The sequence below is a fragment of the Alligator mississippiensis genome, chromosome 12, assembly GCF_030867095.1.
Source record: "Alligator mississippiensis isolate rAllMis1 chromosome 12, rAllMis1, whole genome shotgun sequence".
Classification (NCBI taxonomy): Eukaryota; Metazoa; Chordata; order Crocodylia; family Alligatoridae; genus Alligator; species Alligator mississippiensis.
This window is the reverse complement of record NC_081835.1, coordinates 52,435,418-52,447,987: the sequence shown is the minus strand read 5'-3', so window position 1 is coordinate 52,447,987 and position 12,570 is coordinate 52,435,418. Positions and strand designations below refer to the sequence as shown.

General features: G+C 42.0%; 1 protein-coding gene across 5 annotated transcripts in view; it reads right to left on the bottom strand.

Annotated features, from left to right (window-relative positions):
* CACNA1B (calcium voltage-gated channel subunit alpha1 B) overlaps window positions 1–12,570 on the bottom strand; it is a 475,079-nt gene that overhangs the window by 35,420 nt on the left and 427,089 nt on the right. For all 5 annotated transcript variants that reach the window (XM_059715546.1, XM_059715542.1, XM_059715543.1 and 2 more), the window contains 2 exons: window positions 11,150–11,277; window positions 1,344–1,440 (listed from right to left, as the gene is read on the bottom strand). In XM_059715546.1, coding sequence (XP_059571529.1) covers window positions 1,344–1,440; window positions 11,150–11,277 — 225 coding nt within the window. The remainder of the gene's footprint in view (window positions 1–1,343; window positions 1,441–11,149; window positions 11,278–12,570) is intronic.

Genomic DNA, 12,570 nt, shown 5'->3' with positions numbered 1-12,570 from the left:
TTACTTCATTTGGGGTATTTTGTGTCCATAATACACATGTCCCTTTGGACCTCTATGCCAGAAATATGTCAAGATGAACTAACTGGCCATTCATACAATAAAGACTCTTCAAGGCCAAGTATTTTTACCTTTTTCCATTTTATGTTCTATGCAACTGCAATGTAGTTCACTAGGGAAGGGCCATGTGGAAAGCAGGTTGATATTATTTGCCCTAAGAAATGTCACAGTGAAGTTCAGATCTTTCAAAAAGCAGTCAGGAAGAAATTAGATGTGGGGTTTGGGCCCATCTCAAATCAAACGTACAGTTTCACATGGTTTAAATGAGAAATCAGATGCTAAAGAGGTTTGGTATGACCTAGAATCATTCCATCCTGTCACAAAAAGCAAAGCTGGGGATGTACATTGGCGAAATTAGGCTCAGTACGGGTCTACTTGTGTCTGCTACAGTTAACAGTAAAGCTCCCATCAATTTTAATGGAAGCAGAGTTATGCCAATGCAGGAAGTTTTTTAAAATCCCACATCAGAAAGCACGGAAACCTAAGATAAAGAGAAGTTCCTTATGACCCTTCACCCCTGAACACTTCATGCAGCTGTGAAGGTGACAGCAAAACTTTCATTGAAGCCAATGGGAGTCAACTGGTGGGAATACTGGCCTACTCTTTGCACACTTGGTCCCACTGATCTATCATTCCTTCCACGCTAGTGGTATCTAAAATGTATCAGCTAGCACAGTTTTGAGTATAATGTGTTTTGTGGTTTAATTAAACCCTTGTTTAGAGCAAATTATATGTTTGAGCCACTTCTTTTTTAATTTTGACCAAAATGATTTGATTGAAATTCATTTATTTCTACAAGTATATTTATAGAACCCTTATGGTGTCATCTGTATTTAATAACTTGCTACCTCCTACATTACTGCCTGCCTAATTACTTTGATCTAATTAAAAGAAAAAAAAACCCCATACGACTAGAAAATTATCAGAGTAGATAGTCAAAAAGGCATACAAAGTGAAGTGGGGTTTTTAACAGCAGGGCAAATTACTTATTGGTCCCCTTTGCATGCCAACTGGACTGGGAAGGAAGCAGAATGATAGAGAGAGACATTTATATAGAGAGGTGGAGACATAGCTAGAAAGACAAACTGATGTGTTATAGATTCAATGACTGAAAAAACATTATCAAGAAAAGGAATGTTTACAATCCAGTCTGCTTAGAAAGAAGATAAAGAGCCAGAAAGAACTCAGAAGAACACCAAAAATGTCACAGGAAAATGGCACCCACTTCAGCCATGGCACAAGAAGCTTTCACTGGTGGTTTGGGGGTTTTTTTGGGAATGGTCTACCTTATAAGCAACTCGAGCAGGGCATTTCTTTCCCAGGCCTAGAGGTGGGGACATGTGTCTCAGCATCTCATACATGTCAGTGTAACTGATGCGCCCGCTTGGAATCGAAGGGAGAGGGAGAGGCAAAAGCAGGAGGACACAGAAATCAAACCAGAACCAAAATTTTAAAAATAAAATAAATAGAAAGGGAGCAACACAAAGGGGGAAACAAAACCAGGGAAAATGGGGTGGGGGAAAGGGAAAAAGCAGACAAGAAAACATATCTGGTTAATCAGATTTCTCAGGAAAGAGGGGGAAAAAAGAGGGTAAACTGAAGGATTTCTCAGCATCCATTCCTTTGAACCCCCTCATATCTCCTCCTTACTGCAGAGAAATCCCGTATCTACGGTTAAAATTTGACACTTTAATCCCTGTGGCAGCAGTACAGAATGATTGATGTCCAAGTTAATGCACATGGAAAGAGGTAGGGAAGGGTGTTTCTTGTTTTTGGTAGGGGAGGTTGCTTTTTTTTTTTTTTTTTTCCAAGTCTTCAAGTCAAAGAAACGGTTGTATTCACCATGCCAGGGAGAGCTGGTAGGCAGAGTTATGGGACAGCCAGAGATGTACATTATATTAAATGCTTCTGTTTCCGTTTAGTGGATAAGAAGTTTTGCTTCCAATTTAGGTTAAAGGCTAAAAGAGAAAGAAGAAGAAGAATCCTTTTTTTTTTGCTTTTTCATGTGGGCAGACCAGGAGTGCTGTGACTCACAGAAAAAGCTGCAGTTCTGTGATACCCCATCCAACACAGAGATGCTCCCTTAGCAACACAGATTTGAATCTACCAAGGACAACCTCCCGTCTGCATGTGGGTACTAGGAAGAGGATATAGTTTTCACCCTCCCATGGCTATTTCTTCTTCAAACCACATCAATAAATCGTGCCCCATTAATAACATCCGCTAGCTAACTTGTTAACTTGGGTGCAGTCAGAGAAACCAGGGAGTACAGGGTCTTGACACCTGGTACCCCATCCCCACAGATCATGAGTTTGGTTATAATAGGTGTTTGTACCACCTTAAGCCTCCACGGGGAACTGCCAACAATTGAACACGAATTCATTGCATTGGCCTGTCTTCCCAGTTGGTTATGCACAGATTGCACTTGGTAAATCTATAACACCGGCGAAATAGGAAAAGCAGTGCTATCACATGTCATCTAGTCTACAACTTTAGGCTCCAGAATAGAATGGAGGTACCTTATATATTTCTGACTACTAGACCACACTCCCCAGGAAGGATTAGGATTCAAAGGTTAGCTACTTAGAATGAAGCTTGAACACCTGCTAAATATCTAAAAAGAAATGCTCCATGTCACTAAATATTTTTCCGCAGTATTCCCTGGAAATATTAATAAGCCGCTTCTTTCTCTCTACTCCCTGTGTGTGCACACATGCATACATGGAAAGCTCAGCTCATCTATTGTTCTTCCCCACAACTTCCCACCTAGACCATGAAAGATGGAAGCTTTCGAATTCACTGTCTCATAAGGCTGCCTGTCTCCAGCCAGCTGGGGTGTGGGAGTAGATGCATCAAGGGAAGGGGGGGCAGTCAGTCAATCATTCCTTTTCAGGCAACGGGTTAGTCACGTTCCAGTATCTTTTCTGTATTGTTTGCACTTGCAGTTTGGGTAAAAAAGAAAAAAATATAAAAGAAAAGAAGAAAAAAGCTGGACGGAGTCTCTGAAATTCCAAACCTTGTATGCCACCCTATGAGGGCACTTCTTTCCTAAGCCAAGGGGTGGAGCAATAACACGTAACAAATTGTACATATCCTTATAATGAATCCGGCAACTGGAAAGAAAACATCAGAAGTTATAACAGCAAACGCATGGAGGGATGCCATCTCCCCACAGGCTTACTCTCCTACAGAAACCAGAGGATAGTACAGGTTAAGAGGAGGAACACACTCTAGAAAGAAAGGTTATTTGATGATGCTTAGGCTCCAAGTGACATATTAATTCAGAGCTAGAGAGAGAGAGAGAGAGAGAGAGAAACTCCCTATTGTTTTACAACAGTCACAGCATAAAACTACACAATTGTTTCAGTTACAGTCCAACTTACTATGCAATATTAATGATTTTCTAATGATTTCTAGAGTATGTCCACACTGGAGTCACTTCTCTGCCTACACATGTAACGTAGACATAGCCAATTGGGTACTCATGGCAGCCTCGCTGCAGAAGCAGGAAAGATTAAAGGCCTTCATATTTGCCCAGCTTCATGGGCAGGTTTTGCAACCAACCCTATGCTCAGTGCTCGTGAAACTAGATTGTGACTGATACATGAGCTAGCTCATTTGAAAAGCTTAAGCATATCTGAACTACACTGTAGTCATAGTAATGACTGTAGTGTAGGTAGACCCAGAAATACAATAAGAGATTTAAAATCAGGCCACAGGTTGAGAGTCTTATGAGAGTAGTTAAGACTGAGATAACTGAGAAATCATTCTTCACATCTGAAATCAGGCTGCCTCTGTTATTCTAATGCAAATTATACTATACAGAAAATATAGCTTCCAGCTTAGCAGTAGGATTATAAAACTTCATTTATTAAATTATAATTAATCAAATTATTTAAATGACTAGCAGCACTGAGCCTCAAGTCAACCTCAGAAAAAAAGCAAATTGGGCTCGCATTTGGCTTCTTTATGATATAAAAAGAAAGCATTCAGGTTATTTCCAAAGTTGCTGAATATCTGTTTTACATTCAAAATTTGGGCTCATTGCAGTTTCACAATATTGATTTAGAAACAAATACAGTTAAACTATTGTAATCTCAGTTGCATAATGTGGGGTGGCTGAGCTCATTGCTACTGCGCAACAGTGTCCGTGTCACGGTTCATGCTTCCTGACGCTATGTCACCATAGCTCATCACTGTGGCAATGTAGTGTCTTGTGTAGACGCGCCCTGCTTGAACTACCTGGCTGCAAACTGCGGCAGCATGGGCCGTGTGTATCAAGACATGCAATGTGTTCTGGGAACCACAATTTCATTGAGCAGCGGGGAAGTTCACTTCTGCTGGGGAGAGAACTGGCCCCATTTTTTGCCGCTGAAATCAGCAATTTTTTTGCCCTCCCAATATGGGCTTCAGTGCAAAAAATAGGGTGAAATTGCACCACAGCAGCAGTGAAACCCACTGCTATTCTACAGAGCTAATTCATAGAATCATAGAAAATGAGGGTTGGCAGGGACCTCAGGAGGTCACATCTAGTCCAACACCCTGCTCAAAGCAGGATTAGCCCCAACTAGATCATTCCAGCCAGGGCTCTGTCTAGCCAGGTCTTAGAAACCTCCAAAGATGTAGATTCCACCACCTCTCTGGGTAACCTGTTCCAGTGCTTTAGTAGGGAGAAACTTTTTCCTAACATGTAACCTAAACTTCCCTTGCTGCAACTTGAGACCGTTGCTCCTTGTTTTGTTATCAGCCACCACTGAGAACAGTCCAGCTCCATCCTCTTTTGAACAGGCCTTCAGGTACTTGAAGGATGCTATTAAATACCCCTCTCAGCCTTCTCTTCTCCAGACTAAATAAGCCCAATTCCCTCAGCCTCTCCTCATTAATCATGTCCCCCAGCCCCTGAACCATTTTTGTTGCACTTCACTGGACACTCCAATTTGTCTACATCCTTTCTGTTGTGGGGGCCAAAACTGGACACAGTACTACAGATGTGGCCTCGCCAGTGCTGAATAGAGGGGAATAATCATTTCCATCTATCTGCTGGAAACACACTTATCAATGCAGCCCAGGATGCCGCTAGCCTTCTTGGCAACAAGAGCACACTGTTGGCTCATATTCAGTTTATTGTCCACTGTAACCCCCCAGGTCCTTTTCTGCAGAGCTGCTGCCCAGCCAGTCCGTCCTCAGCCTGTACCGGTTGGTGCATGGGATTATTCTGTCCTAAATTCAGGACTTTGCATTTCTCCTTATTGAACCTTCTGAGGTTTCTTTTGGTGCAATCCTTCAATTTGTTGAGATCTCTCTGAATCCTAGTCCTACCCTCCAGCCCCCCAGCTTGGTGTCAGCTGCAAACTTGCTGAGGGTGCACTCTAGGCCATCTTCCAGGTCGTTGATGAAGATATTGAAGAAAACTGACCCCAGGACTGACCCCTGGGGCACTCCACTTGGTACTGGCTGCCAATTAGACATTAAGCCATTGACTACTACCCTTGAGCCCAATGATTCAGCCAGTTTTCAATCCACCTTACAGTTCATTCATCCAACCTATACTTCCTTAGCTTGCTTGTGAGAATGTTGTGGGAGACCATAGCAAAATCCTTGCTAAAGTCAAGGTATATCACATCCACTGGTCTCCCCTCATCCACAGAGCCAGTCTTCTCTTCATAGGAGGCAATCAGGCTGGTCAGGCATGACTTGCCCTTGGTGTGAATCCACGCTGACTGTTCCTAATCACCTTCTTCTCCAATTCTTAGAAATGGATTCCTTGAGGACCTGCTCAATGATTTTTCCAGGGACTGAGATGAGGCTGACTGGTCTGTAGTTTCCTGGATCCTCTTTTTTCCCTTTCTTAAATATGGGCACTATGTTTGCCCTTTTCCAATCACCTGGGACCTCTCCTGCTTGCCGTGAGTTTTCAAAGATGATGGCCAGTGGCTCTGCAAACACATTGGCCAACTCCCTCAGCACCCTCGGGTGCATCTTTTCTGGCCCCATGGACTTGTGTACATCCAGCTTTTCTAAATAGTCCCTAACCTGTTCTTTCACCAATGTTGGCTGCTGACTTCCTCCCCAAACTGTGCTGCCTGGTGCCGTAGTCTGGGAGCTGACCTTGCCTGTGAAAACTGAGGTAAAAAAGGCATTGAGCACTTCAACCCTTTCTGCATCCTCTGTCACTAGGTTGCCTCCCCCATAGTAAAGGACCTAGACTTTCCTTGATCCTCATCTTGTTACTGACATACATGTAGAAACCTTTCTTGCTACCCTTCAGGTCCCTTGCTAGCTGCAACTCTGATTGTGCTTTGAAGTTCCTGACTTCATCCCTGCATGCCTGAGCAATACTCTTATACTCCCCTCCCTATTTGTTTGTCCATGTTTCCACTTCTTCTATACTTCCTTATTGTGTTTTAGCTTACTGAAGAGTTCCCTGCTTAGCCAAATTGGTCTTCTGCCATACTTGCTAGTCTTCCCAGATTACAGTTCCCAGAACGCTTAGTGCTCCATAACACACTTTGCCCATGCCATGGCTTGCTGCTTACCTTGTGTGCTGCCTAGGTGCATTATTTTCCTGTTACACTTCTGTGTAACCTCTTTTATGGGCCCAATTTATATAGAAGTATTTATATTGGCTAAGTTTTAAAAATAAATTTACCAATATTTCTAAACCAGTATTGTTAAACCACTAAAAAACATTGTGTGGAAACAAGTCCACAGATCTTGTCAGTCCTAGGAGATTATATGGATGACTTGAGAGCCAACAGATTTATGATAAATACCCCTGCAATGAACCACGATAGAGAATAGAGGATAAGATTTTTTTTTTAAACTATTTAAATCTGTAGGTATTTTGAGTGCTCTTTAATTTTGTTTGCTTTTGTAAACATTGTTTTGCTCAAATAATTATGGAAACATATCTCTAGACAGTCAAGAAAGCATTTGGCTAAAAAAAGAAGACAAGACCCAACATGATTAATATTTCTAAGGAAAAAAAAATGAACTCAGGGAGAAAACTTTTTAGAAGATAAAAATACTGCACCTTTCAGCCCTTCTTTACATGTTTTTAAAGAAAACAGGAAGGACAAAAATCCAATATTCAAGGGTGATATTCTTTTAAATGATTAAACTTGGCTGCTAGTTAAGGTGAGATTGACATTTTTCAATATTGGTTTACATGCAATACATTGCCCCTAGGACCAAGCTGGTAGGTTTTAGAGCTTTCTCTCTCTCTCTCTCCCCCCTCCCTCTGATGTCTGATGTTTTTACAGTCCTTGAATCCATAAACATTACCATAGCTACCCACTACTTAGCACAATATTTTTTTTCCAAAATACAATATCGAATATTTCATCTTTAATTCTTCTCTCAACATTTTGAATAGGTTTTCCCAGGAAGGTTTAACAAAAACTGGACACAATCAAGAAAAATATGTTGACACTGAATACTGATCTATATATATATGTATGTATGTATTTAAAATGTTAATCATATACCAAACATATAGCAAATATCTGCACTTTACACTCACACTGCCTCTTTCATCTGAGGATCTCAAATAGCTTACCAAGGTGGATAAGCATTGTTGTATTCATTATTTACAGGGAACAAACTGGAACATGCAGAAGTTGCTAAAAAGTCACAAAGTTAGTCAGTGACAGAAGCAGAAATATAATCCAGGTCACCTGGATCTAACCACTCAATCATATTGCCTTGTTCCATGCCAATTATATTATTCTGATTATTTTTTATTCCACTCGTCATGTAAATACCTGTACTATGGAGAACTGCAACAGCAGGAACTAATGGCTGAAAGCTGTAGCCAGACGCAAAGCATTGGGCTAAATACAGAGGTAAATGGACAAAATGTAATTCTGTGTAGTATTATCAGATCAGACCAAATGAACTAATAGTCTGCTTTTGCCCTAAACTAGAAGTGGGTCTCAGGATGAATGCCCATGCTTAAGAAGTGCTCCACCTATCTCTAACCCAAGCTGGGTCATTCCTGCCCCTATGCCAGAAAACATTGCCAACCCCTGTTATTATATGATAATGATTAAAAAAAAAAAAAGACTGAGCAGATCATTCAGTTAGCATCCTCCTTATCCCCACAAAGGGTTCAATATCGAAATCTAAAGAGAAGTGTTTTTGTATTTATTCTGTCTTGCATACAGGCAATTTCCCTCACTGAGGTTAATGGAAGCCAAGTCTATTTATTAAAGGGAGAATGGATAGTCCCACATTTTCAGTCTCACTGAATTATTTTGTCTGATGTAAGAAAAAGGATTGGATTGACCAAAGAAAAGAACTACTTATGGGCTGTCAGACATTCAGTAAAGACTTGCCTGTATGAGAAATCCTGCATTCACTCAAATCCAGCTATATAGATGCAAACTCCCAATATGGATGCAGTTAATCTGGTGTAAAGTACACACAATTTATTTGAATGAAGTCATTTTAGTATTAAGATAAATCAGGCCAAGCATCAGTGTTACTGCATTGAAGAAAATCAGGTTAGGAGTGACTTGAACCAACTTAACAGCATCCCAGCTAAGGAGTTTAACACCTTGTTTATGGATATTTCTCTTGCATCTTCATCTCTAGTTGGGAAGGAACACGAACAGAGTGAAAAGCTTAAATTGCCTGGAGGCAGCATTTTATAATCAGTTTTGTACACATACAAGAATGACGTTTATTCTTCAGAGAGTGATACTTTACAGGAAATATATTGCATGGTGGTTTATTGGGAGGAAGGCAAGAAAAAAGGGGAGCAAAGGGGTGAGAGCTTGTAAAAAAATATTTGGCCCCACGTACAATTTCCCCAAGCTGTAAAAGATGAAGGAAATTGTTCTGGCTGTACCTCAGAGCATGTAAAACCTTAAGATTTATGCAGGTTTAGATAGCTCTTTATCTTTTTATAACTCCCCGCAGAGACTAACTGTCTTGTGCTTTCAAAAGGTGGCAACACAAAGTAATATGCAAAATTCAGAGGCTACACTTGACAGAATGCTTTTCTCCCTTAAATTTGATACAATGTTTTAAAGTAAATCTTATTTCAGAAATGGTAACGAGACAAGTTTGCCAAAGCAAACTCTCAGATCATTTTATACTCTACAATTTTCATTTTGACTCTTTGGTCTGCTACGACATTCTTCTCCTCCTATTACTTCAGAGTTTCCTGCCACATGGGACTTTATAGGTTTGCAGTCAATTATCTGTAGGTTTTCCCACTATTGTCTTTGAATAATAAGAACAAAGGTAAATTTCATTTGGAAACTCACTTCCTTGCTGGGAGGAAAGCACTCTCTCTTGTAGCAAGCGTGTACGTCCAGGGCATTTTCTTCGAGATTCTCTGAGAACTGAAAGGCTCCAAAGAACTGGGGCTTATTGTTTGTTGTCCCTCTCATCATTGTTTTATGTGTCTCAGCTTTCAGCCATTATCCACCTACCAACATATTCCTGAAAAGATCAAAGCTCTCTCATCTGTAACTTGAGGTCATTAGATGGAGGTTTCTAGGATCACAATACAATTTCCAAATGAAAATGATCTATATAGCTAAACCAGTAGTTCTCAACCTTTTTTGGACTCAAGGCACTCCTCACTGGACTTAAGGCATGTTTCTCAATTTCAAAAATGAATTTATATATTCCAGTGCTTACCTCCTAGCAGAGGGGCTAAGCAAGGGCGGTGAAGGACTGGCCAGACAGGGGCAAGCATGAGTCTGCACAGATCTGCTTATCTCCTCACACCTGCATGGCATCTAAGGGTGGTGTGGAACCCTGGTTGAGAACCACTGATCTAAACTATATATATTACCTAAACCCTTGCTATTTTAACAAATCTCATATCACTTAACTCTACCTTGTATCTTGGGTAGTCATGTCCACCTGCACAAAGTGGGCATAAAATGCTATCAGAGATGTAAGTGAATGGATGATCCTGGTTTAGTAACATTCTACACTTGGTTTGTGCAGGTGTAAATGATGACTCAAAGTGCTGTTGAGCACATGTCCACACTTTCTAAGGAGAAATAGCACCTGGGAAATGTGAAAAGAAAAGCATCACAAGTTTTTTGTTACCTCAAAACATATACACTCTACACTGTATTTCTTTTAGAATTATTAAGGTACTTTATGGGCGCATATACATAAGACATTTACTGTGGAGTTGCTCCGCCGTAAAGTCTCAGTGTCTACACGTGCAATGCTATTAGGCCGCAGTAAACTAATCAACTCCACCGTAGGTTAGTACTTGTCAACACAAGTACTATCCTACACCGGCGTTGTTCGGTGCACCACAATGCACATGTAGACACTAACACGGCTGGCTGGGGCATGAGGGTGCTTCAATCCAGGGGCTGCTTGCCAGCTAGCCCCACACTGAAGCACCCTCATGCCCCAGCCAGTCCCTTTGCAGCACGTTGAGCCAGGCCTGAGCAGCCCTGGGCTGGCAGGCTGATCACCCGAGCCCCGTCAGCTGGGGTTGCTCTGACCCGGCGCAATCGTAGGCGCACATGTAAGTGCGGTGCCTGGGAGCTATAAACCCTGGAATGAACTAAGCTGATTAGTGTTGCACTAATATCACATGTAGACATGCCCCCAGGCTACTAAACAACAGCTACGTGAATAAGATGCTTTTTGATCACATTTAGGAATCTTAATTTTAAGTAGTATCTAAATTGCTGATGACAGTGGAAGATTCAACATATTTTTTATCTTTTACTGAAAAGTAAAAAAAATAAAGGGATTCAGTTTTGTTTTCAGAGACAATCAACACCTTTTCCATGATCATTTGCATCTGGCAATTTTAAGGGTCTTTTTTCTTTCTTTCTTTTTCACTCAGGTCAGTTTTAAAAGGAAATTCCCTTGGAATGACATCAGGTTTGTTAATCTCAATTGCACAGTGAATCTGAGTTGTAACATTTACCGCCCCAGTTATTTTGATCTCTGGAATTTTTTCTCATGGAGTTGTATTCTCATTAAAACAGTGTGTGTGTGTGTGTGTGTGTGTGTGTGTGTGTGTGTGTGTGTGTGTGTGCGCACGCGCACACGTGCACACATGCGTGTGCGTGTGTGTACTTCACATATGCTACATACATACCAGGCAGCTGGGTCATATTCAGCCCAGACACGAACAAACTCATCCAGGTGATGGGGTCCTAGGATGGAAGAGTCTCGTGTCAGGTACTCAAAGTTGTCCATGATTACAGCTACAAACAGGTTCAACATCTGCACAGGAGGAAAAGGAAAAAAGAAACTTGGCTTTTACCTTACGGATTCAATTTAAGATGCAAACCGCAAACAGTAGAGCAATAAAGCTGTAAGCTGAGAACAGTTTTGCTTAGCAGAAATTGTGGTTCCTACATTCTAGCCATTACCCGTCCTTTTGGTCAGAAAGAACCAGATATTATCGCTGTGCAAAGCTTCGGTCCCTGATTTGATTCAGCAAAGATTAGGCCTGATTTGGTGGCCGAATCCGAATCGAATCAGAGGACCCTTTAATCTCTCCAAATCGATTTGGAGAGATTTGGACAGATTCAGCAATTCGGACGTAGACACAACTTTAAATGTTTTTTCTACATACCTCTAGGTAGCAGGCAGTTCATGAACGCTGCGATGCTGGGGCGTATGAAGTGTCCCACACAAGTGCAGGGGGCTCCCCAGTGTACTCGGCAGCAGACCTGGAAGTGGACCAGAAGCACTTCTGGGTCCACCGGGGAGCGTGCTGGGGGCCCCCCCGTGTGTCCCCCCCGCTTGGTGACTGGTACCTCCTGGGTCAGGGGGTGGGGGGGCACCTGAGATCTCCCCGCGACTGATTGCCAAGCCAGGGGGGCCCCAGCGCACTCCCGGCAGACCTGGAAGTACTTCTAGGTTCACTGCCGAGCATGCTGGAGAGCCCCCCATGCTCCTGTGGGACACTCCATGCGCCCCAGCACCACAGCGATCATGAGTCGTATTGCTACCTCATGGTACGTAGAAAAAAACTTTTAAAGCTGTTCCTGTGTCTGAATCACTGATTCACCAAATCAGCATCGAAACTTCATATTTGGATTTGGCCGAATCGAATCAGGGACAGTGATCTGAATCAACGGATCGAATCACTGTCCCTGATTCGGGCCAAATCCGAATCGAATAGGGCCCGTTTTGCACAGCCCTACTGGATATCGCTTTCTTTGGGGCTTAAACTAGTCATTTCTGGTTCACTGAGAATGGCACAGCAATATGGCTGCCTATAGACCTGCCCGTTTATGTTCTAATTAGATTAATCGAGTCTGCTCCACATTCCAATTAGAATGTGAACGAGTGACTTGCCTCACTGTCCTGTGTATTAAGTGCAGCACCCCCACATTTTTAAATGGCCATAGGGGCGCTTTAACTAAAGCTTGTCAAATGAGCTTTAGTTAAAGCACCTCCACAGCCATTTTAAAACCCAGTGGGGAGGGGAGCTGAATACACATGATGGTGAGGCATTTTAATTAGAATGGCTGTCAGGGAACTGCTCTAAAATGGCCCCTCCCCATC